Source organism: Watersipora subatra, chromosome 5 (genome assembly GCF_963576615.1).
Source record: "Watersipora subatra chromosome 5, tzWatSuba1.1, whole genome shotgun sequence".
In the NCBI taxonomy this organism is placed as follows: domain Eukaryota; kingdom Metazoa; phylum Bryozoa; class Gymnolaemata; order Cheilostomatida; family Watersiporidae; genus Watersipora; species Watersipora subatra.
Window position 1 is genome coordinate 7638859 of NC_088712.1, and position 27961 is coordinate 7666819.

Sequence of the window (27961 nt, forward strand, 5' to 3'; positions counted from 1 at the left end):
CTAGTAACATCTCATCTGCATAAATGTTGCATACACCTATTGATCTAACCTGATAAAACTTACTCTATTTATTATTTGACATATGTAAATCATAGCTTCATAAAATTTTTTATACTTGTGCATGAGGTAACAAAGAACTCACAGTTTGCATTACTCTGCTTAACTGCTTATGCAGTAGCCATGAAGTTGATGTTATTTAGAAATAAAGAAACTATTGGTTTATTTGCTTGTTGCTATGTAATGTAGCTAAAAAGTTATATTGTGCTGTGAAGAGTTTTAGGTACTTGGAGCATATTGATTGTGTTATGGTCTGTGTTTAAACCTGTATCAAAGTATATGACCTTGGCAACGCCAGTGTTTATACTGACATCTATCACCTTGTGTAGGCTTTTATCTATGATCATGTTATGGCTATTTCTATGGTCATAAATATTTCTAGATCAATGTCTATGCTTGCTTTCTTATTTTTTCCTAGGTCTAAACTCGTCGTTATCGCTATATTTAGATGTATGTTTACTTTGTTCAGACTGCAAGCTCTGAAGTAATTCTATCAAGTAACTGAATGGAAACTAAATAAAATTACTTTTTATAATTAGAGTTGAAAGTGTATTACTGGTTGATAATTAATAGACATTAAATAAAATTGTTTTGGTACATGGTCTTCATCGACTTTACCAAAGCGCTCAATACTGTGGGCTAGACAACTCTGTCTAGATTAAACAACAGAAACCTGGTGTTCCCAGTCATTTTATTAACCTAATCAAGGCTTTACACAAAGGCATGAGGGCTTCAGTTAGGATAAAGAAAAAGTTATCAACTGCATTTCAGGTCAACAATAGTATTAATCAGGTTGTGTGTAGACTGCAATGCTATCTTCCATATTGCTCTCAGTTGTTTTTCAGCATGCTTTTGAGAGCTGTGACAAAAACATCTGGATAAAAATAGGCCTAGAGTAGAACTGTTCAATGTAAAGTAAGACAAGATTGCAATAAGAACACCGGAAATCTAGGTTAGAGAACTCATGTTTGCTGATGACGCTGTCATTGCTTCACTCACAAGTGACGATGATGATGATGATGATGATGATGATGATGATGATGATGATGATGATGATGATGATGATGATGATGATGAGGATGATGATGATGATGAGGATGATGATGATGATGAGGATGATGATGATGATTTTTATTATTATGATGATGATTATGATGATGTACAGGTAGTGGTCAGCAAATTTGCTAGATCTGCTAAAGCTTTCGGACTTAAGAAAATATCAAGAATATAGAAATGTTGTTTAAGCCTATCCCTGGACTACATGCCATAAGTCAGAGTATTTACATCAGCAATAAAGAGCTAGCCAGTGCCAAAAAGTTTAAATAGCTTGGAATGGAAGTTAGGGTAATAATAAAATGGATAATGAGTCAAACTCTACAATGTTCAAAACCTCAATCTGTTTTGAATGGCTAAAGACAAAGATGGGTGTAAGAAGGACCTGACAATCAAAACTAAATGTTCAGTTGATCAGGCCATTGTTCTACCTTCGCTTTTATATTGAGCAGAGACCTGGCCAGATACAAGCTAGGGGCCCAAAAATTTAACACTTATATGATGAGATACTAACATCAAATTTTAGGTGTGGTAGCGAAACTTTATATGAAAAGAGAATATTTTATCTCAAGCCAACCTGGCTACGTACACAGAATGGAGGACACCAGACTGCCCAAACAGATCATTTAACTACAACTGAGAAAAGGGTGTTTGTGGTAATGGAAGGCTGAGATTAAGGTTCAAAGATGCAGGAAAAAGCAACTTTAATGACAAAAAGATACCCATTGAACGCTGACGATCTCTAAGCATAAATTGAGATCAATGTATTGTGGAAGTTTTATTGCAATTTTAATTGTTTTTCTTTAGCTGTCTTTCATATCCAAATATGACTTTAAAAAAATTTACTTCTATAGAAGTACGTTTTTTAAAGTCATATTTGGATATGAAAGACAGCTAAAGAAAAACAAACAAAATTGCAATAAAACTTCCATAGCAATAAAAACTTGATATTTATTAATTTTAAGTTTTTATTAAACTCTAAAGATTATTGAGCAAGTGCAACTCAAGCAATTTACAAATTGTCTACTTTCTATTACCTGTGAGGTTATGTGACAGATAAAAACAGTAGGCCTACTAGGAATCTTTGCAAAGCTTTTCCTATCTAAAATTCATTTAGTTGTAAAAGTTGGCGCAACGTTATTTGGCATTGCAAAAAAGTCCGTAATTGCCCATTTCACATTAACTATGAGTTGTCTGCTGATGAGTTTCTATTCGCTAAAAATCACACATGAGAACACAACTTCTTTTAATTCAATCGTTTGTGTTTACAAAATTTGGTTTTCTGGTAAAGGTTTGTTAGACCCATTTTAACTGACTAAAGATGTGATATTGTTTTCTTTTTTGCGTCTTATTTGAATTTGTTTACGTCTTACTACATTTTTTTCAATGTTACTGCGTTATATTATACTACACTAATGCATTGTGTAGTATAAAATACTTTGTTTCGTTGTGTTGTCTTTCATTTTTTTATTGTGTTTTACTATCTTATAATATGCTATAACTTTTAAAATATTTCTACGCTTTATTATGTCACATATATTTTGCTTCCTTTCATACTGTATCGTCTTTTAAAATACTAATAGATTAGATTATATAATAATTTACAAAACTTTGTATTACTTATTTTGGTTATATTATTCATATTATATCCCATTATGTTATACTGTACCATAATAGAATTTGCTGTACTACTCTATTTTATGTTTTTCTTGAATATAATATTGCGCCATTCCTTTGTGCATAGTTAATTATGCTATATCCAGTTATATGATTACATTTTTGACTTTATTTTTTTTAATTTTAGTGCATTATAATGTATTTCCTTTACCCATGTAAGCTTCACCACAATATGTTGAGTTCTATTAAACTATTACATATTTTGTAGCAATATATGCTGCTGCTACTACATAGGCTGCAAAGTATCTGGCAGATTGAGCAACTGTTGTGTAGACTCAGGAAATAACTATAGTACGATTCTTAGCTACCTAATTATGTGAAGGTTACATAGTTCGCCAAGTTAGGTGATGTGATTTTGTATGAATAAAAGGCAAATGCTCGTTTTGCAGTATGTTGGTTAACAAATAACACACTTTGTCAGTTTCAGCTGCAAAAAAATGTTGAAGTGAATGCCAGCTAAAATAAAAATTGATTAAAGTGCAGGTAACTAGGAGTTGTCTACTACTGTGATTATACTAAGATCAAACACGAGAACCTGATTTCTTTCAAATCGCCAAATTTTTGCTCAAAAGGTTTAGCTACTTGAAAAAACTTGTGTTTAGTTTCATTTTTATTCAACATTCTATCATAATTTAGTAATTCTGACGCTGTCACCCTTAAACATTTAGCATCAGCTGTAGTTATATTTGAACAAGTTCAAAGGGTTCCTGTAAACATTTAGAATAGTTTAGTTGAGCAGAGTAAAATAGAATTAAATGGATTAAAATATAATAGAATTAATAGAAAAATATTCATAAAAATCCTAAAAACAACAAAGATACATCACTAAGATAGTTTCAGGCTTACATGAACAAGGCAGTATGCTATATATAATGTTTTATTATATAAGATTATATTTCATTATATCACAATACATTACACTCTAATATAATTTGCATCATATTATATGTTTGCTATTGTATGTTATGGTTAACATTATACTATACATACTATTGTTTACTATCATCTAACATACTATAGTGTACTTTAATAGAGGCCTACTTGAGTACAGTGAACCCTCGCAATGCAATTTTAATTGGTTTAGTGTTGGCATCGTGAGGCAACAATTTTGTTTTGTGAAGTATGATGGAAATCCATAGTAAGTATTTAATGTGAACACCACTTGGTAAAATTGTTGAAATACTGTATATGCTCTGTACGTATTAAATATTAGCAACAGAATAATATGTTAACTTTAGTGACTATAATTACTGACAGTAACTTTAGGGCATTTAGTGTACTTAGCGGTTATGATCTGCAATAAAAATAATGTAATGTTACAATGTACCATGTGCAGTACGTACTGTAGGAAGTTCTCACTTTTGTGGCAGACATACATGTATAATAAAAACATTGAATTTAACTTCAATTAATTTAAATTGCTAAACACGTACCTAAAGCTAAATTTTAGTCTGTATTTTTAACTATTTTTCTGAACTTCAACTTTTTCAATGATAAAATCATAACTCTTATCTGTTTGCGGCTTTTTTTCTCAATAACTAATAACAACTAACGCGAGATTATAACTGAGCGAGATGAAGCAACTTATCTCTTTCATTCGTTGTAAGAGCGATTGCGGCAAATAGCATACCAAGTATTTCAAGAAAAAAATTTTTTGTTGCCGAATGGCAATCAGTATTGTGTTTGGAGAGAGTGAAAATCATGATTTTCTACATCGTAGAGCAAAATAAATTGCATAACAGTACCATCGTAACTGTTTGTTGAATAAGTTGAATTATATCAAGTTATAATGTGCTTCGCAGAAGTATAGTTGTTGCTTTAAAATATGCTACATCAGGAGTAAATCAGGGAACTCTAGATTAAGTACATAGCTGCATTGGAAATCCTAGGGATCATTGTGTAAGCTAAGATCATTGGGTTTCACGGTTTACCGTAAAGGTATTTTATATTTTCCGAAAGCTAATGCCCAAGTAAGTAAGCAGCGCTTTGGCATGCATCATTAAGCCCAGGAGTAATTCAATGTTGAATTAGCCTGCAATATGCAACAAATTATTACCAGCAATGAGAAGTTATTTATTATTGCAGGTTATTAGGAGTTATTTCCTAATGCAGTTATATTGATTAAATTAATGAATGAAAGCACAACTTCTCTTAAAGCAACATTGAGAATGATTATTGTTTAAAAGGATCTAATGTACCTATATCATTGCTAATGTCATAACAAAGGCCTAGTTATGTGTTATGTGGTTTTCAAGTGGTATGCACTGATGCATGCTTTGTGGCAACTGTCTTGGCCTGCTATCACCATAGTTGATACAATGATATATCACTGGGACTTTGCTCATACACCATTGCGCTCTGAACCAGCCCTGTTTGATTTCATGTTGTGTTTATGCAGTGACAGACACTTACTATTTATGGTGCCACCAATTTTGTATAGCTAGTTTTTGTTTTTTTCTAATTAAATGCAAAAGCTGTAATGTGGTAAGCAGGGAAGTCATGGTGAATGTATAGCTCACAAATAGCATGCAAAGTTAAAGAATGACGAAACTTAGCTCTGCGTTTGTTTCTTTTTACATAGAGCTAATTGTGACACTGTATGACTTAGAATGTATTAAGCAGACGAACTCAATAAAGTTATATAACCGAGTACAGAATATAACTCTCAGGTAAAAATTACCCTCTTAAATTATCATACATAATCAAATGGCAGTTAGATAACATGATCTATAAGATAATAAAACAAATGCTTATGCAAAGGCTAGCCATGTAATGTGATGCTTAAACTGGGAACACAGGCTAAAACCAAATTCAAGCTGAGCAGTATAGACGCTTAACAGTGACACAGGTCTGAACACTGACTTTCGATGCAAGGGAGACCATTTGTTTCGGTTTAGCTCTCTTAACAAGGTCAGCCAACAACAAAAGTTTTGTCAACCAAATTCTTTATTTCAAAGTAATTTTTGTTCAATCCAAAATAAATTCTGGACAATTTGATAAATACAAAAAGTCATAAAAATTTCATCACCTTAATTTTTTGCAATATTTCACAATTCATAAAATTGAACTCAATGTAGATAGAGTTTAAAGGCAAAGTTCTGCACTGAAAGGTATGCATCTAACAAATGAATATTTATCTGGGTGCTGAAATATAGTTTAGCTAGCTTAATCTGTTTTTAAATTCTCTGACTGAGTAAATAGAGTTAGACAGATCATACAACTTACTACTCTGCTATCATGTTCTGCTATGGACCTTTTATCGTAAGTAATGGCTATTAAAATAAAATTAAAATGCTTGTAGATTAGGCCTATGGACATACTAATCTCAATAGCAATGACAAGTGAAGCAAGCAATAAACATATTAGAAAAGTGATATTTTGTTGTTTTGGAGAGAATCAAAAATACTTCCAATACCAAGTAGCCATACAAAAAGGCTTGGTATGTGTATTTGTTGGACTAACTTTTTACCCTCTCTCTCTCTATCTCTCTCTCTCTCAGGCCTTTCTCTTATCAGATAAGTAGGCCTATATTACTTGCTAGTGAAGCTCACAATTGATACATTTAGTTTACCTAAACATTATTCCTTGCAATGGAAATTTAGTGTGCAGTAGATGTGGAATCTGGTCATCAATCAAAGGGTTGTCAAGGATAAGTAATAAACTATTGTGATTGCCTTGTAGCGCTATTGTCTGCCATAGCGCTGTATGAATACTTCATGAGGTCATAGGTGAGCTTCTCTGTGAGCTTCTCTCACCTTAACTGTTTCACAGTAGCCTGAGAACCTAACACGACAACATCTGATACGGCAAAACAGTTGCCGATGGTTGTTGAGTAAACAGTCAATTAGCTCATGCTAATCAATTACAGCTCTAAACAAATAAACTGTCATACTTTATTCACATCTCTTGACAAGAGGTAGCAGGTCGCTACGCTCGAGCTTAGCACAAGGATTTAAAGGTAAAATGTGCATAGAGCTAGAGTAGAATAGGTTTAGGCTTGCATCTACTATTTACTTGTGGATTGCCTAAATAAACAGTGCCAGTATAGTGTTTGTTAGGTTATACATGTACCTCCCAATGTTTAGCTTATGGTGAAAAGGTAAGTTTTGGTTGATGTGCTTTTTTGGAACTGGCATCGGGAAATACAGCGTGTTCATCCTTTACACTGACTTGTTTTAACTATCGGCTGAAAATATACGTTGACCACACTTTAGCTAATTGTATCAGATAGTATAGGTATTGTTGTATCATTTGCGATTGTTTTTATGTTTATTGCTCACGTACTCTTTCATATACGCTCCCTATATACGTCATAATAACGCTGCTTGAATCTGTGCATCTAAAAAAGTAGTATCATTCAAACTTGTATATAGCTAAACAGGGCTAGTCTACAAAGACAAAAATTACATCCAATTTTAGCTGGTGTTTTAGCCTTATATTGGTATTAATTTTATTTAGATGGTTAAAATGGTGCTGTCACATCTTTGTTCAAATTTATTAGAGTTTTGTACACTAACTTCGGTGTTACTCTAAATTTTTTTATCAATAATGTAAGCAATATTTTAGATTTTGCCAATCGAAACTAAAGTTGCAGTAGCTGAAGAAAATATGTTCTATATTGGATATTTAAGCACCTTCAGTTCTAATGAGTACATCATAATAATACATACTGCCATTTGCAAAATGATTGTTTCTACGTCTTTTACAGATCCAGCTGAAATTTTTGACAAGAATCGTAAAACTGTGATTATGTTTAACATTGCACAAAATAGATGCAATTTATAGAGTGCATCAAATGCTGAGCACCTGCTTCACCTACCTTGTGTTATTGTCAGCTGATTTTGAAAGCTTTTAAAATATTTTTTTATATGTTTTAAAATGCTCTCAATAATATAACAGTGACTAATGTGTTTTTTATCATTCATGTATCTACTCGGGATACAAGCGAGGCAACTAGATTCTACTTTCTTTTTTCACTATTTTACAGTAGAGTAGCTTTTTGCAGTGATTGGGTTTGTGCAAGATGCATAATAGGCAAGTTACTTGTTTTTTATTGACTGCAGATGAGTGCAAGAGCATTAATGCATTATTAAAACCCATGCCTCCAGATATGTAAAAATATTTAATTGTATAGGCTAGGTTAGCCGAACCAAAGCTTGGCTTATAACATAACTAGTTCGTGTTAGCTAAAAGTTTTTGCTTGCATTTTTGAGCAGTTCATTGCTGAACACTGCGTGTAGAGGATAGCCACAAGTTCATGGACATGAGCTATACTAAACAAATACTCGACCTCACCAATTTGGGATGTTTTTTCAAGTGTACCTCCCGCATGTTGTCACCAAGCTTTTTTCAAGATGATGTTGCCAGAATATCTCTGAGATGCAAAATTGATCAAGCTTCTATACATTTTCTGTAATGTTGATTTCTTACACTAGCAATTAGAATGGTGCGGTATACTGATTTTAATATCTTTTTTACAAAGTCAGCCAAATAATTTATAAAAAAAATTTGTGACTTTTGACTAAAAAGTCTGTCTGAGTTTTTGTCAGTTTCTTACACTATCCGCTAGTAATTAGGGAACTCACAAACTAAAACTGATATAAGGTCTCATCTAAGATCCAAGAACTGAAATTTCATTTGATTTATAGCATGGTTTTAGTGATAAGTTTAGCCTCAAAGAGAATAGCATCGTATCAACGTGTGCAGCATTGCTGTACAATAGCAGAATAAGAACTGACCAAATTCCACATTTTACTAGCACCTATTACCATCCGTTTTAAACTAGAATTCCTGATCTCTAATATACCACCACCTTCCTGTCTAGTAAAGTTTTAACATTTGCCCCTACAATGTCTCACAAGGTATTTTGCTATCTAGAAAGAACTGGGTGTGGAGCTTTTTGGCAATGATACAAAAACAGGTATACCTAATACCCTGACTATGTTCACTAGACAAAAGAAATATTTGTGCATATCGATTTCCTAATAGCTAGTTTTCATTATACCAGAGAAAAATGTAAACAACTATTAAAGCTATTCACCACATGAAAAAATCCAATACTCTAAAACAATTACTATTGTGTAGGCTTTGTGGTATAGTCGTTCAGCCTGTCTGAAAGTATGTACTTAGCTTCATACCCACTAAGCTCCCAATTCTATTGTATTACTGTCTTACAAATGTAAACAATTCTGAATGTAAAAAGCTTTGCTGCAACATGCATAAAAATTAGCATAGATTAGGCTATAGCGCAGTGCAAGTGGTTTTACACAAGGGAATCAAACATGGAACTCATCAGGAAGCCTTACTTGCTAAATATTCCCTGTTATTGAACCTGCTAAACTAATTCAAAGCACCCTTTTGTGTATGATGTGAATTTATTTGCTCATTATGATAAAACCTACAGCAAAACTTGCTATTTCGTGGCATTTTCTTTATATTTTTGCTTTTTATCTGCTTACAGATGTTTTATTTGGAGAAAAATATATATAATTTGGAACTGATATTAGCTATCGACAATTCATTTCAGACTAATTAATTGTTGTGCACCTTTTCAACTATAGCCAAACAGTAATGACAGTATTATGTTTGGTTCCCTATTTATTTTAGATTGAGAAAAATATTCATTGGTATAATTATCAGTGTTTTACCCATCCAAATTCTTTTTAAAAGACACAGTATCTTGCAGATGCTCAATCGATATCACATATTTCTGTGCAGACAACAGATTTGAGTAAGTTTTGAATAGAGGTACCTTACACCTATAAACAATCGCTGTTAGATTCTGTCTCTAATAGATTTGTTAAAATATTTTGCGAAAGAACCTTAAGAACATTGAGAAAACTGCATGAGAAGAGTAAAAGAAACAACCAACAAGTGTATTAAACTATTTGATGAAATAATAAATTTTTCCTATCTAATTAATCTTCATAATATATGATCCTTCAAACCTGTGTATTGCTATTCAGGCACCTAATAATAACCTCAAATATGTCTCTCATGTTAGGTTTACAGAAGAAAAACATTCTGGGAGCAAAGATGGCTGACAGCGCTGGTTCAGATGGCACCAACCAGTTTTTGGCTGGAACAGCACTTCATTGGTCAGATGTAGCTGTCATTTTTGTATACTTTGCGTTTGTTCTCTTCATTGGTCTTTGGGTAAGTAGACATGCAAACTTACTAGTAAGTGGATACGTTTGATCTTGTTATCTTATCTTTTTTATCTCTAAAGCTCCTTTGCAAGTGGCTCACCTAGTTGATGCATTAACAGTAACTCAGTGCACAGTTCCCTTCTGTAACCTCACTTAAACAGCCTTACGCCTTCCTATTCACTGCGTAATAATCACCATGGAATGTTTGCCTATGTAAAATATATATAGAATACATGCCTATTTAATAGCAGAGAGAGTACGCAAGTATATTCAGTGGCAAGTATCGGTATAGGTAGTTTGCAACCCAAACTACCTTTGTGTACTGCTAAGAAACGTAAGGCTCTTTTCATCATCATCATTACAGCATAGCAAGCTCAATTAGTTTATACATAAAGAAGAAGCCGGCCACATTATGGCTTAACTGACTATCTAAATGTTTTTTACCCATATGTTTTCTATTGATGTAATTTTGCTGTTTCTGAGAACTCCTAATTTTAAACACCAACTTAGCTTTTTAAAGAAATATTTTTGATAAGTTAGTATTAATGATGTGGATGTTTTTATAGAATTGTTGAATATTCAGAAACAAAAGATATTTATAAATTGTTCATTTTCCACATAAATATGAATTACCTCAAATTTTAACAAATCAAAAATTTTCAAACAAGACCAGTTTCTATATAGTTTTAGATATTAGCTTTCACTTTCCACAATTTAATTAATTAATCAATTTAATCAAATTCAAATTTACTTTAAAATTTACTCAATCACAATTAATTCAAAATTGGCTTTTAATTACCAAATACTATCTGCGTAAAGCTCTGTCTACATTAAGCTACACACTCATTTATCAAAAACCATAAACGTTTTGGTATGACTATGATTGTAGACATCTCGTAGCAACAGGGGAAGTATAGATGGCTATTTCTTAGCTGGAAGAAACATGCACTGGCTACCTGTAAGTAGACACCTTTTTAAAGTATGTGATTTATTAAAATACTTTGAAATTGAAAGCCCTTTTGTGAGCTTTCAGGGAATGTTTGGAACCTTGTTTAAAGCCTGGTTTCCATATGACAGCGCAATGATCGCGCGCGGCCCAGTGATCGTGCGCAATGCATTTCTTGGACCGAGAGGCAGTGTTTTCATATCGCGCGTAAGCTTCTTGCTTGCATTGGACAGGGTGGATATTTTCCTTACTTTTTCGTAAGAGAGACATATTTCTTCGGAAAAACAGACCTCCGTTGCGAAATTACGCTGTCATATAAAAATCATGCTTACTCTTTCGTACGGGAGACCGATTTCTTCGGAACAAAGCCCTTCGCTGGAATTGTGGGATAGGTTGAAAAGGTCTAGCGGTGTATTGTGGGATACATAATCGCACGCACCCATTGCAAGGATCCATTCTGTTGGATACTTGCGATCAGCGTACGCACGTCGCGCGACCGTCGTGCGTTGACGATTCCATATCACAACTGGCCTAAGCACGACGTCGTGCGCTTTGTTGCGCGCCTTGCGCTGTCATATGGAAACCAGACTTTAGCATTAGTTTTAAATATAAGCATTAGTTGTTCAAACTCTTGTGCTTGCTTTTTAGCTATTACCTGCTGTTTTATGTCTGTTTTTTTACTCATTTCACAGCAGCCTAATTGAACCTAAGCTAGAAGTAAATTACTTTTACTATAAAGCTTTAAAAAAGCCTCACGTCAACAGGAATCCATAACAAAAACTTCCTGGTAAAATTGAACCTAATAAATCTTAGCCATATTGAATTAGCATAGTGATGCTAAAGGTTGCTTTTATTATTGTTTCTATTAAAAAGGTTTTGAAGAACTTTCATAAAAGTCAAATAGGGAACCTTGTAACAAACCAACAGCTGTATTTTGTGTATATAACATAAAGTATGGTTAATTCAGGGCGTGTGGCGTATAAGTCATGATTCTGATGGTATATGGTCACTCGCGTAACTGAAAATGTCACGATGGAATTTAATTTTGCAACTAACTGCTGTTGGCTAAAAAAAACATCACACATCTTACCATGCTCTTGGGAATTTTTGTCAAAACCTTGGCAAAACAATGTTAGCATATGTATTAGGAACAAAGTTACGCATAAATATGCTCTGGGCCAAACCTACAAAGTCATGAGGGGAGGGTGAGATTGTAATGACAAAGCTTGTGCATTTTCAATTGCAACTATTTGATATTGATATATTGATATTGGTGGTGTTTGGCAAATAGAGGTAATAGTAAGTAGCTTATAAACCTTGTTTTATGTTTTGCACGCAGGTTGGAGCCTCGATATTTGCTAGTAACATTGGAAGTATCCATTTTGTTGGACTCGCAGGAAGTGGAGCCAATTCTGGCATCGGTGTTGGAGTCTATGAAGTGAATGTAAGATAAGATAATAATATGCTGCATGATAAGCAAAGTTCTTTAGTAAACAAACTTAGATAAACATATGTTTCAGTTAGCTCACCTCTACTCTGAATCAAAGACTGGCAATAAATCAAGCATGACAACCTGACATAGCTCATAAGGCTTCATTACTCCATGCCATTTTCTCTAACAAACTTGCTTATGCACAACCCAAGCTTCTTCTCCCTTCTTGTAACGATATTCATTCCTCTTTCTCAGTACTATCCCTAATGTTGTGTTAAGCAATAACGTAATATATTTTTATTAATATTCTACAATCTCTGTAAAAAGGCCGCAGATGTTAAAAATAGCTATTTAGATTTCCGGATGTATTGCATGTACTGCAAGTGAAACCCTGATATTATGCCGCTTGTAAATGCTACATTATGCAGGTACTTGTGGTCACTTGCATGTTGGTGTCACCGTGACTAAGTAAACTGATTCGATCATTCATCTGAGTTGACACTACCTCACAAGTTTTAGAATATAGAACAACGGGTAAACTTTACTCTTAAAGTAAAGTTTACTCTTTCAAACTATTCCTAATTCTTTGTATTCAAAAAGGTGCTCAGGTGTATCAAATGTGAAGAAAGTATTTTGATACACTTGTATGGTTCTATAACCACGAGATATTGGTGAGCTGAAATACAACAAATTATATTTGAATTATAATAAAGCCTATGCCATGCAACGCACTGTTTGATTCCCTTGGGTCTAAGCAAATCGATCTCATAAAGCAATGCTGCCTGGTGCAGCTCAAGAAAATGGAAAGCTCTTATTAAATGTTAGCATTTCTTTCCAAATATTCTTAGCGAGGTTTCAAGCACTGAAACGTGCTTCCATTTTTCTTTTGATTTCATTGGTTATTGCCAAGACCAAGCCTATGGCTAAACACTAAAAGCAACCATATAATATTTGTTCCCATTTTTAGTTTCTTTTTATTGTTAGTAGTAAACTCTGTTACTAAGATTTTCCATTCTTAACTTCATTTTGTGTGTTTTAAACAGGTGACTATGCAATGCATTGCCTGATTATACTTGTGTTTTGTAAGGTATATCAGACCAGTACATTGTCCACCACACAGTACAATCATGCAAGCAAATGTTTTCCAGTGGGATGCTGTATAAAAAATCTATACAATGTCAATGATCTCTGCACTAGTTTTATATAGACCTTGCGAAGTCGTGAAAGCCGCAAGGTTATTATGGCCTATATTTTAGTCTTGTTTACATCAGTGACAAGAAGATATCGTCTGTCATTTTCACAAAGTTTAACAAACACAAAGGGGACTAACGAACCTAGTCAATAAGATATGAGCAATGCCGAAAAATAGTTATGTAACAAGAACATTCTGCATAACATGCCAATGCAATCAAAGGTAGATGCATGGTAGGGGGCTGCATGCAAGATGACATCATGCTTAGTGGCGGCATGATGTGTGGCTGCATGGTGACTAATTGTGTGGTGAGTGGCTGCATGTTGGGTAGCAGCATGGCAGGTAGCTGCATGGTGGGAGGCTCCATTTGTGGTGGCTGCATGGTTAGTGACTGGATTGTAGGCAGCTGCATCTGTTGCGACCACTCTTGCACGAGCTGATGACACTACCAGATTAAGTGTAAATACCATGATAGTGTTTACATTGCAACAAAGTTTTTGTCAGTCAAGAGACCATAGTGCTCTGTGTAAGACCTTTTTAATCGTTAGTACACCTTTTAATCAGTACTCAGTATGGCCAGGCTTTTTCTAAGCCAACCGGTATACTTATTCATAATGCGATCACTACAATACCCACTGTGTTGTATTATTTAGGCAATTTTTATAGTACTGATGTTGGGATGGCTCTTTGTTCCCGTTTACATGGCTGGAAATGTGTCTACAATGCCAGAGTACTTGAGACTACGGTTCGGCGGAGTGAGAATTCGAGTATCTCTGGCTCTGTTAGCCTTACTACTCTATGTATTCACCAAAATATCGGTAAGGGCTTTTATTTAATTAGCATTTAATTTATTATGTTATTTAATTAGCATTTGGTATTACTAGCTGTGATGAGAGTTTGTTACATCTCAAGTGATGTAAAAACATCATTGCGTCAAACTCTATTGATTTTATAATGTAGATTCTATTGATGAATATAATCAAAACTGGAAGGAAACTAATTTCAACCTCTTTCATGCTTAGTTGCTACACTGTTGTAAAATAGCTGAACAATTTTGTCAAGTCATAAATGCAATTTATACATTAGGCCTATTCATTAAAAATATCACATGCCATGCTGACTTGCTTAATTGCAAGCAATTTTCTGTATGTACCTTTGCTTTAATATAATTTAATATATTGCTATATTTCGTTCAGGGCCCATATTTTATTATTATTATTATTTTGTTCTCAGACTGTTTAAAATTAGCTAGTCTTACGTTTCGCCTTCCTATTTTTGTGAAAATGTGAACAGAGTTCTTTGAACACCAGCAGCTATAGTTACAATTGACTACGGGTGTACAAAAATAGTACAGAAACGCACATTCATAGCATTTATCACAATCAAAATTTGGTTCGTTTTTGCGCCAGTTATATAAAAATGACTGTGTTGTATTATAGTTGTAATTTACTGAAGTATGTTTTGTACTCAAGTTAGCATTATTGGTCAAATTTAAAAATTTATTGGAAGTAGTTCATGTTTTTTTATTAAGCGCTGTTCAAACTTCGTTGTGAGCTACTGCAGCTAACACCCACTATCAGGTAGTCAGTACAATAGCATCTACTAGCCATAGACTCAGGTAGAAGTTTCTCCAAGTCAGAAATTTCCTTCTATTACTTGCAGTCAGACCTGTATGCTGGAGCCATATTCATAGAACAGTCTCTCAAGTGGAACATGTACGTAAGCATCTTGGTTCTGCTCGTCGTCGCTGCCGTCTTTACCATCACAGGAGGTTTGACAGCGGTCGTCTGGACAGACTTTGTACAAACTATACTTATGCTGGCTGGTGCCATTGCCCTCACTATAATAGGTAATCAATCGTTCTGTTCATTTTTGTCATTGAAGAGTTTTCATACTTCAATGATATTGTTGAAGGAATTCTGCTTCATATAGCCTCTAAAACGATTCTTGTTGTCTGACAAAGAACAACAAGTTTGGAAAATTGTGGAACTTTTCGTAGTTAGCTTTTGATTTCAAAAGAATACACTAGGCATCGCCTAATTTCCTTAGCTTGCAGCTACATGCATTTTAAATGACATACTTATCATGTTTTTCTAGCTTGCTTTTTGATGAGCTCAAAACTGATCTCTTTTTTGGGTTGAATGAACTAAAATTAAGAGGTCACTAACACATTTTTATTTTCTATTTTAGGTACATATGAAATAGTGTTTTGATAAAGCCTGCAAAATAATGCAAGACAGCTGTCGTTTTTTATTCTCTTGAAGCTTTCGAAGAACTTTCTGAGCACCTTCAGTTTAGATTTAAAATAAATGATTACTATCTTCAATATACTGTCAATACTATTTTAACAGAGTAGTTAGTTAAAACTAATATTTGCACTATGCATTGCAAACAAGCTAAAACTTTGACTTTTAAGGTTGCAGGTCATTACTGCACAGACAGATGTTTAGCTCTATTGTAGTGCCTTTTGTTTTGGCTTTGGTAGTTGGTGGAATTATTGCCGGAACCAACATGCTGGTGTTTTTGGAATACATTAGCTTTTTCATGTTTTGTCAAGTTTGCCAAAGTGAAAAATAATCTAGGCTGTTGACTTGGCAGGAAAATAAATTTGAAGTTAGGGACCCGTTTAATCATCCCCATCTTCTAATAACCATGACGTGTTTTCATGAGTCATACGCTCTACGAGTCATATGAGTCATATGAGTCATATGACTCATATGAGTCATACCACTACAACTGTTTGCTCATTGGCTGACCGCGCAATTATATCACCAACTTTTGAAATAGTTACGGGAAAGAGAGAGTGTACCATGGCAATAACTCATTTTGTTATAACACGAGCAATATCACACAAATCATTGATCAAAATAGCATCAGTAAGCCAGCGGTCTTTGCAAGCACAGATTTTGAAACAACCAGTTATAAAGCGTGCAATGCTGTTAAATCAAAAGGTAAGCCTCTATGGGCATATGTCAACTGAAGCCAAATTGCTTATGCAAGTTCTGGTTGTTTGTCAACATTGTGTACTGATTCCTAATTGTAGATGTTTTTATAATCACCCCAAAATAAAAACTAGCTCTAAGGCTGCTAGTTTTAGTATGTGACACAAATGGCAACTTGACAAACTTATCATTTATGGCAAAATAATTGAATTAGCCACTGCTAAAAATAACATGGTTCAAAGCATAACTTAAAGAAAACTCGCAATTAATATACTTACATTTTGTTGTGTTCACCCCGGTACAACTTGCATTAAAAACGCGTCTCATCTGTCTTTTTTGTCAAAAAACTAGATGTTTAGATCAAACGAAGTTTTCATACTTTCCTAAAAATGATAAAAGTAGTTTCATAGTGTTTCAAAGAAATAATAACAAAGATTTAAATGGATTATAAGCTATCATAAACTATGTTCATATTATCATTAACAAACTTTTTTAGTTGATATGTTTTTGTTAAATTTATAGATTTTTAAATAGATTGAATAACAATTAAAATTATAGATTATAGATTTATAAATTATAGATTCAATTAAAATTAAATATATTTTTTTCTAATCAAATATCACTAAAAGCAACTTCCTATGTGTTGTTGGCTTACTTGTGTCAGTATCTCAGTTAACTCACAATTAATAATCAAACATTGGCAGCTACATGTTCGCAGGTTTTTACAAGGTTGGTGGGTACCAAGGGATGGTAGAGAAATATCCCACAGCTATTGCCAAAAGCGCCCTCCTTAGTAACAGTACTTGCAATATGCCTCGGGAAGACTACATGCACATGTTTCGAGATCCTAAGACAGGGGACTTGCCATGGCCTGGGCTGGCTGGAGTAATGATAAACTCTCTCTGGTATTGGTGTGCAGACCAGGTAACTTTATTGTCTTTGATGTGCTTTTTTGACAATGTTGCTTGTTACTGGTCTTCATATTATATATTTATAAAGGCAATTATAAAATCCTGCTTGCAGTAGCAATTTTAGCTTTTGCTTAATAGATTTTTAGCATATTAAGGGCTTTCGTTATTTTTATTTACTTTTCAATTATATTGATTGTTTGAGTATAACCCTAAACTCAACTAATGATGTCCTAAGAACAAGACAATTTTTTAAAAGTGTTTTTTTTATTGAAAAACTGCAACTTTAGCATGAGCTTAAACTAAAAGTCTGTTTGGAAGTTATAAAGTTTTTAAATCTGTTCTATACATATTTTAATAATATTTTTGGCTAGCATATGTTGCGATCTTTAATCTAACAATTTCAAAGAAAATAATAGTAATTGCGCATTAATGAGAGCTCATTAAAAGCGGTACTTTAAATAATACGATCATTAATGACAGTAAAATGACTTGATGACAGTACATCGAGTCATTGTACTGTTACTAGAACGGACAACTTCTACCTTACCTATACAGTTAGCAAAACATTTTTCGATCAGACTTGGTCAACACAATTTTCAGCTATGTATGTTGTTTTGAATTTGTGTAGAAATGTAATAAGTAACCTTATATTCAATACTATTGAATCGGACACCTTTTAAGCGGGGTTCCTATATTGGCTGCGATACCCAGGCTGTAATCTCGTCAGCAAAACACTTGCTGCTCTAGGCTTGGCAGCTTATGTTTGCATAAAGTTGTGCCGCTGGTGATGGCATAAAAATGGCCGCTTGTCATGTCATTTGTAAAATGCTGACCTTCACCTGTAGAGTGCATTTTGGAAAGATGTTGCCTGCGGTCTTGCCAAAGTTAGTAAGTGCTGAGGCACGTAGGTTCCTATTTCACCACCAATAGCCTTGCGATCCTGCTACTGGTGCTGGCAACCCGTGTAGAAACCAGGCTTCAACCTTCAACTTCACTGTCAGCCATGTTTGTAATAATCTCTTTGTCACACTTATTTAAAGGTGATTGTGCAGAGAGCCCTGGCTTCAAGGAACTTAACCCATGCCAAAGCAGGAACTGTTTTTGCAGGGTTCCTTAAGATTCTTCCCTTGTTCACGCTCGTATTTCCTGGAATGATAGCTCGAATTCTTTATCCAGGTGAGGGAGGTCTCCACAATACTATTTCTTCTTATTATAACCTTCTTTGAATTGTGAGTTACTTTGTAATAGCACGATAAGTTTCGATTAAAATTTGTAATAGAAATGTTGAAATTGTCTTCCCTTACCTAGATGAACTTCAACCTGTGGTTTGAAAAAAGGTTCTTCAATATTAAAAATCTCTGAGTATCGCCTCTTTCACATACCCGTTATGAGTTTGTTTGCATATAATGTTCATCTTTTAGTAAAATAGGCATGATTGCTATTCAGTATAGACACAAAACTGAATTTGCTTCTTTTAATTTATCACCTATTACTGGGTTGTGGAATTCCCTAGCTGTGAATTATCTAGACCACTGACTAGCACTTGTCAGACCTTGTCTGGTTACAGATACTGTAGCTTGTGCGGATGGAGACACTTGCTATGCTATTTGTGGGTCAAGGGCTGGTTGCTCAAACATCGCTTATCCCACCCTTGTGCTAAATCTTATGCCCCTGGGTAAGTCAGAAATGAACTCGCTCCATTTTAGGTTAAAAACTAGCCTTTTCATAGAAAGCTGTTAACCTCTGGGCGCTGATCTCGGATAAACATAAATGAAAAGTGAAGTATTTGACTAAGCGCATTCTAAGCTATTATACTTGAAACTAAGCATTCTAAGCTAAAATATTTGATGAACACATGGCTATATTTTGCGCGGTATTGTTTCGTTCCAGTTTTGGCAACTGATTTACATGCAAATAAATTATGGCTATTGATTTTAGTTCAAAGCTACCAATTGCAGCTCAAATATTAGCTAAAGAAATAAGCTCACGAGTCGCAAGATAGGATGCTTTCAGGTTTACTTATCAACCATCAATCATTTTGTTTACCAACCAACTTTGCTCAGGACAAAAAGACATTAGCTAATTCTAAAATAAAATAGCTCAAATTGGGTGTTAATAAAAATGATAACAATATAATACCAATACCTGGCCTACTGTTTTTACTCAACAGCTATTAACAGCTACCAACAGCTATCAGCTTATCCCATTGAAAGATGACAAATATGCCATCTTTCAATGGAATAAGTGAAACGAATTTGCATCTTATTGCTTAGAGTACGATCGTCATTGGGTAATGAGAAACGAAGGAGTGCTTCATTAAAAAAATCATGTTATTACAGTAATCGTTTTGAATCAAATCAATGATTTATGTGAAATGGGTTATGGGCATAATTAATTTGTTTATCATAGTTAAAGGCGATTTAAGCAAAACCGTTCCAGATTTCTGTGTATTTAAAATTACTAAAAATTTTAGGAAATGTTTTAAATTCTTAATTTCTCGCATCATAGAAAGTCTTTATATTTTCATTATCGAAAACACTTTAAATGCATGAAATCCCAAGCTGGACACACAGCTAAAATTATACAGAAGTCAAAAGTGACTTCTTTTGATAATTAAATCTGAAGTAATCTTGCAAGTGGCTGACCATACTTTCTCTATTTCTTCTATTTCTCTATTTAGAAGCTTTTGTGCTATTTTATGTGTAACCCCTTTACAATCGAAGTTTATGTAAACTGCTTGCTTAATATTTTTACAAATGTTCATCTGTTCAGGTACAACAGTTGTCTTCTCATGTTTTTCCTAGAAGTAGGTGTCAACTGACTACTGAATGGAGGAGTTGTGTACTTTACAGGGGCAAGAGGAATGATGTTAGCTGTCATGCTTGCGGCCCTCATGTCCTCATTGACTTCCATATTCAATTCAAGCAGCACAATATTTACCATAGACATCTGGATGCACATTCGCAAAAAGGCGTCACCAAGAGAGCAGATGATAGTTGGCAGGTATCACTTCTAAACATAAACAGTCGACTAAATTGACAGCGCTATTAAACAAATTTTGTTTCCGATCCTACATAGATATTCAGTTTTTGAATAAATAGTCATTTCCCTATTTATAAATGCGCATATCCATTACATTTTACAATAACACGATGTAATACGCGTAAGAATGATGAACAGCTATTAAGAGTTGAGTGTAGGTGGAAAATTAAAGGAAAGCCTTGTTTGAGGTTGATTCTGAAATATAAGTCATGATTGGTTGAACATCTAAGTGTGGATATTGGCTAGTGAGCACCTCAATTTACATCATACCAAACACTTGCCTCGCTATTGATAATAAAGATTTTATGGTACACTTTGATAACTGCTGTACTTTTTTTGCCAGAAATCAATAACAGTATTAAACCGGAAATGCGACCAAAATTTTTTTGATGAATTAAACTTTGAAATGGTGCGATTTAGAAAAAGGTTTAACTGTTTAATCATTGAGTTGGGTGTTAACCTTCTGTTGACTGCTAACCGGCCCTTGTAATCGCATAAGACTTTTCAGTTAGATGTTTAGATTTATTGCAAGCATTTTTACAGCTGCTTTTGCAGCAGCTAGTATAAACATACCTCGGCAATTATTGCTTGGGTTTTATTACTTGATAATGTTCCTCACTCCATAACATACAAATAATAATAAGAATTTTCTTTTTAAAATTAAAAAGCTTCTGTTACTTTTTTACAGAGTGTTTGTGTTGATACTGGTGGGAGTCAGCATTCTTTGGGTTCCTATTATCAAGGAATCTCAAGGCACTGAACTTTTTGTTTACATTCAAGAAATATCCAGCTTTCTGCAGCCTCCGATCATAGCAGTCTTTATGGCCGGACTTTTCTGGTCTAGAGCTAATGAGTTGGTGAGTATAGAGTGTTGAATATATATATGCAAAAATAATAAAATTGTTTTAAATATTAAGTAGGTAATACTAAAATCCATTAAATTTTAATAGCAAAGAATCAAACAAACCAATTAAAGTACGCTATCAATGCTGTGGCACGTTTAGAGATAGGAGTATGACGTGACCTAGATGTAAGCCATAAATCGATTTTTATGTTCACTACTACCAAAAGTACCTAAACAACATTGTACAGACTCACAATATGTGTACCTAAGTAATTAGTCATTTTGGAGCTGTGCCAATAACCATATATCAACGGCCGGCAATGAAAAGTCGCTGAATTTGGATTTCTCCTTTTCCTTTTTCCTGGTGGTAATATCCTATAGCTCCTTGTTTAAGCCATACAAAGAAATTTTAACCAGTTACTTTTTTCTACTATGATGTAATTTTTATGACGGCCAAATGCTGACATCCAACATTCATTTATAGTGAAATTGAGAAATATTTTGTTGCAGGGGGCCTTTGTAGGCCTTGTAGTTGGCATAGGATCAGGGATAATCCGATTTGCTATCCAGTATTCATTCAAAGGACCAACTTGTGAGGATCCAACAGACTACCGACCTGCCATAGTGAAAGATCTTCATTACCTCTACTTTGGGACCATGCTTTACTTTCTTACCTTAATAATAGTAGTAGTTGTCTCCCTCCTCACCAAGCCCATTGACAAGAAACATGTAAGTTGCCAATAACAAAAGTTTGACAGTTGCATGTTTTGATTGGAGCTTAGTCATGGAATCGCACAAATAGAGTTATATACTCGTATAATATAAAACGATACTGTGGCTCTATGGCCTTCAATTAAATGTGTGCATATATGTGTATAGACATGTATTTGCATGTATGTTATATATAACAATTTGGTAACTCTATGGTATGATGATAATAGCAAATGTACAATGTAACTTACAACAATTCAATGTATAATTATAAAACAAATACATATAGTATAAATGAAATATAAAGTAATAATTCACTCCATGATGTATAATAATTGGATGTAAAGATTAAGCAAAAAGATGCATCTTTGAAATATGAAATAGATAAACTAACGAACCTTTTTCAAAATTCTGAAAAAATAAAAATAAATATAAAACATATTTCTACAAAACAAAAGGATACTTACGATTTCTGTTAGACTAAAGTTATAATTTGAACAAGTTACTTTCCGATAGCTTATTGAGACAGACTATGTTGACTATGTTGAGGCAAGCCTTTGAAAAATCTACTACAAGTAGTTTATATGTCAATTTAAGTAATATTTACCATCAGGAAACATTTGTATTGTATTTCAGCTCTACAGGCTAACCTTCTGGACAAGACATAGCAAAGAGAAGCGAATAGACTTAGGCTCTGAAGAACACACTGTGTCAGGTATTACGACTTTTACTGTCGAAATAGACTAGGGTTTGTCAGAGTTGAACAGCCTTTTCATTGAGCATCTTTTGCAGAAAAATGGTTCACACTAAATATTTTGTGGGGTCTTCATAACTTTGGTGCTGTAACTAAAAATACGTCAGCTATGTACTGTCATAGCTTTTTAAATTTATAGGTTCGAGTTTTTTTATATGATACATTTAGATGACATGATGATGAGGTATAATTTAGGTTCTTTGAACTTACAACTTTTACTTCTTTGTTAGATAAACTTTATCATGTCTAGTAGCTGTCTAGAATAATGGTCTTTATCATTGGGCTTTGTGTTTGGTTTTAATTTCTGCAATGCAATAACTGCTATTTTTTACTGTTTTTCTTTTTACAACAATCAACTATTATACCTTTTGGCTATTAGGTCATGATGATTAAGAAGTCATTCAGATGCTAGGATATTAAGTTACTAGGCCTTTGAGTTACTATGCTATTGGATTACCGTGCTCTTTGCTATTAGACCATGAGCGTTCTAGTCATGGCCTAGGTCATTAAAGCCTGGTTTCTATATGATAGTGCAATGATCGTGCACGGCCCAGTGATCATGCGCAATGCATTGCTTGGGCTGTGACGCAGAGTTTCCATAGCGCGCATAGGCGCCATGCTTGCATTGGACAGGGTGGATAATTTACTTACTTTTTCCGTGCGGGAGACCGATTTCTTCGGAAACCAGCTCTCCATTTGAATTGTGGGATAGGTTGAAAAGGTTGAGCAGTGTATTGTGGGATATATCATCGCGCACCCGTCGCAAGGATCCATTCTGCTAGATCCTCGCGATCAGCGTACACATGTTGCGTGATGGTCGTGCATTGACGTTTCCACATCACAGCTGGCCTACGCATGTGTCATGCGCCTTGCGCATGCCTTGCGCTGTCAAATGGAAACTAGGCTTAAGTTATTAGATCATAAGGTTACTAGGCCGTTGAGTTATTAGGCCTGTTGGTTATTAGGACAAGAGGGTTCCAGGTCATCAAGATACTAGGTCATCAAGTTACTAGGAACTTGACTTACTGTGCTATTAAATTACTATGGTCTTTGCTATTAGACCACGATGGCTCTGGGCATTAATGCTACTAGGTCATTAAGTTACTAAGCACTGAGTTACTATGTCATTATTATGGCTTACTATGTTCCATGTACTACATTTCTGAGTCACGCATCTACTAGGGCACTAGGTCATACAGATAAGTCTCATCAATGATATACAGGCCCCAGTGGGGGCCTGTATATCATTGGTTTCATGCTCAGTAGAGAAGACAGCTACTCATTTCTACGTTGTTATACAAATCTAGTTTTTAATCAGGATGTCTCATAATGATCGATAGATTCATGTGCGAATCATTGCTCCATTGCACAGCAAGAAACTAGCTTGCAGTCAGCAATAAATATCTATGTTGATGAAAATATTCGACAAACATATGTCTATAGTGGAAGTATTTTCTATTATGAGCCTTCAGTCGCCGCTAATACTATATTTTTAAATTTAGTTTTTTGAAATATTTTTGATTTTTATATTTCATTTTTGAAATTTTTAATAAAGTATTTCAATAAAAAGCCTATTTCAAACTATGAACTAGTTTATAGTCAATAGCAATGATCTCTACTAAACTTACAGCATTGAGGCTATGGGCATCCTGCTACACAGAATCTCCATAGTGAAGTTGTTATGTGTTTTAAGTCGCAGGGCCATTCGTAGCAAAGGTTTGTGTTGTGAAACACGCAACAGCTGGTAAAATTTATTTACAACGCTCTTTGAAAGATAGTGACATCATTGTTGGTACCAAATGTATTTTTAATTTGTCTCTACTTTTTGTGGTAATTATTCTTTGAGATGTAGTTCTATCCAACCAATTCCCAAGTTATTTTTCTTCATGGCCTGTTTGAAAAATATTAGGCAAATTTCAAAATGATGTCACTAGCTTTAGGTACAAGGCTCAACGGTATCTATGGCTGCCATTTGGTCATGATTGGTTTGATGATTGTTAGAAAGTATGTTTTAAAATGATTTTAGAACTTTCAAATAGTTTAATTCAAAAGTAAAATCGTTTAAAAATTAGTTTTAGAATGAACAATAAAAAAGTAGTTTGATTTCTGATAAAAATTTTGTCACTTTTAACTGAAATACGGCATCATACACAAAAATCTTTCTTGCAAATTGGGATATCTAAAAAGAACATTAAAAGCATGCAGCTTATGTTTTCAATGTTATCATAAAATATGTTTATAAATACCAAATAAAAATATAAAACTATGGTAAAATTGCGGTGTGCAATGAGAATTCGAGTTTGCAGTGTAAAGTTGAAGGGATGGTTTTAATTATAGCTTTTTGTAGTGATCCTTTCTTGAAAATAGATATGTTTCAGAATATGCAAATAGACAGACTCGCATAAATGCCTATAAAGGCTGGTTCAAACTATATCACAGCATCTGCCGTTGATATCACAATACTACGGTGATTGTCTATGATCACAATGTTCACACTATCACAAACTAATCCGCGTGTGCATTGGAGTTGTAGTGTTTTCATTTTTCTTTTTAAATTTTCACAAAAAAACCTTTTAGTTTTCGCATAACTGAAATCAAATAATAGTCCCGCAGCAACGGTGATGAATGGAAATAAACAAATCAAGCTATCGGCGACCGCAAATTACTATAAGCCAAAAATGTTCACATTGGAAATGCGGTTATCGATGCTTGGCAAAATATCAGGAAATTTTGGCAATTGAAAACTTTCTCGACGTATCCAAATTGTTTCGTCGATGCTATCGCTTTACGGTTCACATAAGTGACGATGAACGCCAAAAGGAAAACGTGTTGCTGCGATGATATGTTTGGAACCAAGCTTAAGAAAGAACTGATAAACCATAAATAGTTCCGCAAGCGATGGCAAGGAACTTTTGTATTGATGATCAACGGATTTTCGCGCCAAGTTTTTGCAAACTGAAAGAAGTTTCTTACAGACCTGATGACATTAACTTCATTAAAATAACTAATAATTTGTGAAGATGGCTAGAAAATATAGTAAATTAGAGCATCGTTATATTACAACATGATTATAGAAGTAGATAGTTAGAAAACATACAAAAACATGGAATGGGTATCGTATACCAAAACTACATAAAGTAAATTTTTGACAAAACTGTGGAAATCTGACAGTTGTACTATCAGAAAATTTCCATGTAATGTTGTAATAAAACTTGCTTACAACATCATTGTATGCAATTTCTCATGAAAGGGACAGATGAGATTGAACTGGCTGTCCCTGAACCAAATGACAAGGATCTTGTCGAAGTCAAGTCAAAATCTTTTAAAACAGACCTCGACAAGCAAGTCACAGGTATGTTTTGTTTGCTCATGCAATTTTTTTGGGCAGGAATACATATATCATATAATACAAGTACAAAATATTGTTTGTTTTTTATTAGCTTTTTTGTTAGCTTTTTGTTTGCTTTTTACTAGCATTTCGGCTTGGTTGTCTTATACAAAAATATGAAAAAAGATTATCAGAAGCAAAAATTTTATGCAGGGGTATACAAAGTTAAACAGATTTAGTAGAGTCAGTATGTTAGTAACAAACTTGAGCTTTACTATGTAGGTATTTCTAAATGTGGTCACACTTACTAAAGATATACTTTCGAGCTGACTTTTGACAAAAATCTCCAACAAGTTACACTTTTGCACGCAATTAAATTAACACAAAATTGAGTAATTCATTGGCTACCAAAATTTATGAATTGTAGAAACTGAGGAATTTTCGTTGGCAAATGGAGATGGACAAAATGATGGAGAGCTCACAGAAGCCAATTCAAAATCTCTTGAACCGGATATCATTGAATTAACATCAGGTATGTTGTTACGTTTCTATGAACAATCATGTAACAACCTACTGAAAGGATTTGCACAACCGTGAAGAGTAAAGTTCCTTTTACAATTAGTTACGTAGGCCGATGCTTTATGGTATATAAAAGATCTACACGCCAAGCAAGTGATATTATTTTTTAAAAGCAAATCACCAGTGCTTTATTAAAAGCATTTTCACTTGTTTTCCTATCTGTCCTGATTACTTGTTAACTAGTGATAGCAAATTTGTATCTTTTTAAAATTTTACTTTGCTAAAAAATACATTAAAAACAAGATCGTTTGAAATGGTCAGGCAAACCAACTGAAGCACATACTAAACTCAGTTTCGTCTGATAGCGCTACTCATATTTCTGTCCATTAAACAATATTGTTCGTATAAAAATGCTCCAATAGGTAAATCCCTTTTACCCTAGGACACTTATGTATTTGCCTCATCTAACTGTCGCGTTTTCGCGGAGTCATCCTCTCGCAAAAATTTCATGTGCGAAACTAAACTGTCATAACGAATGAGCGAAAACGCCAAATTAATTGGCTTTGTTCATCGATAGTCCAAGAAATAAATGGCAGCAAGCGATCAAATTGCATTATCGATTTCGCCTACACCATTCTACCTGCGGTTCACAACTACAAAAAAGTCCCAAATTGAAATTTTTTTCTTATCGGTGAACTGAACCTGAGGAATCTAATTATGTTCGTTCCACTGCATTTATTTTCACATCACTATATTTTCGCACTCATCAAAGATGCAAAATTAAGTTTCAATGGAATTTTACTCTGTATGCTACTCACGAAACTAAATGCTAGCGAAATATAAGTGTCATAGGGTATACATATTTCATCATTGATTTTACTAAGAAATGGAGCTGATATCTTGCGGAATTTGCATTGATGGCTTTCTTTGGAAGCGAGAGAAATAAAATAAATGGTTCAAATTAATAAAGGTTAAATTTTAAAATATGATCTCAATTTTACTGTCTATTCCTTATAGACACGGAGTCTAACAAGAGGCCGTGGTACAAAACTGTGCTCTTGTGGATCTGCGGAATAGACCAGACAGTGACAACCACATCTCACACAATGAATTCCTCACAACATACCTCCCTTGAAGAGAAAAGAATATGGTATATTCTCTGCAATGTCTCCGCTGGTGTTCTAATGGCAATTGGAGTATTCCTATTTGCCTTCTGGGCGTGATAACGTCTTAATAAATTAATAGGCCTATAAACAAAATGACCAAATGGTCAAATTGTTTGGCTTAATAAACTCCCATAAACATATTATATGAACTGGCTCATTTCCATCATTATGCTGTATTAATCAAATTGAATGGCTCCATTTTCACAATGCAGATACTATTTAAGTGTTTTATATTATCT

The 27961-nt window shown here is 34.1% G+C and overlaps 1 protein-coding gene across 3 annotated transcripts; it reads left to right on the forward strand.

The window, feature by feature from the left end:
• The first annotated feature begins 6714 nt into the window (after positions 1–6714).
• On the forward strand, positions 6715–27961 carry LOC137396977 (sodium/glucose cotransporter 4-like). 3 transcript variants are annotated; one of them, XM_068083260.1, is made up of 15 exons: positions 9835–9942; positions 10825–10893; positions 12221–12325; positions 14159–14323; positions 15168–15354; positions 17166–17371; positions 18399–18534; positions 18926–19033; positions 20211–20361; positions 21089–21257; positions 21755–21973; positions 22592–22670; positions 25960–26061; positions 26465–26569; positions 27574–27961. In XM_068083260.1, the coding sequence occupies exons 2-15, from the start codon at positions 10879–10881 to the stop codon at positions 27777–27779; spliced, it is 1953 nt and encodes a 650-aa protein (XP_067939361.1). In that variant the 5' UTR covers positions 9835–9942; positions 10825–10878; the 3' UTR covers positions 27780–27961. The 3 variants fall into 3 exon arrangements, with proteins under 3 accessions (XP_067939359.1, XP_067939361.1, XP_067939360.1); XM_068083258.1 differs by lacking the exons at positions 10825–10893; positions 12221–12325 and adding an exon at positions 6715–6745 and having other exon boundaries at positions 9791–9884; XM_068083259.1 differs by lacking the exons at positions 9835–9942; positions 10825–10893 and having other exon boundaries at positions 14172–14323.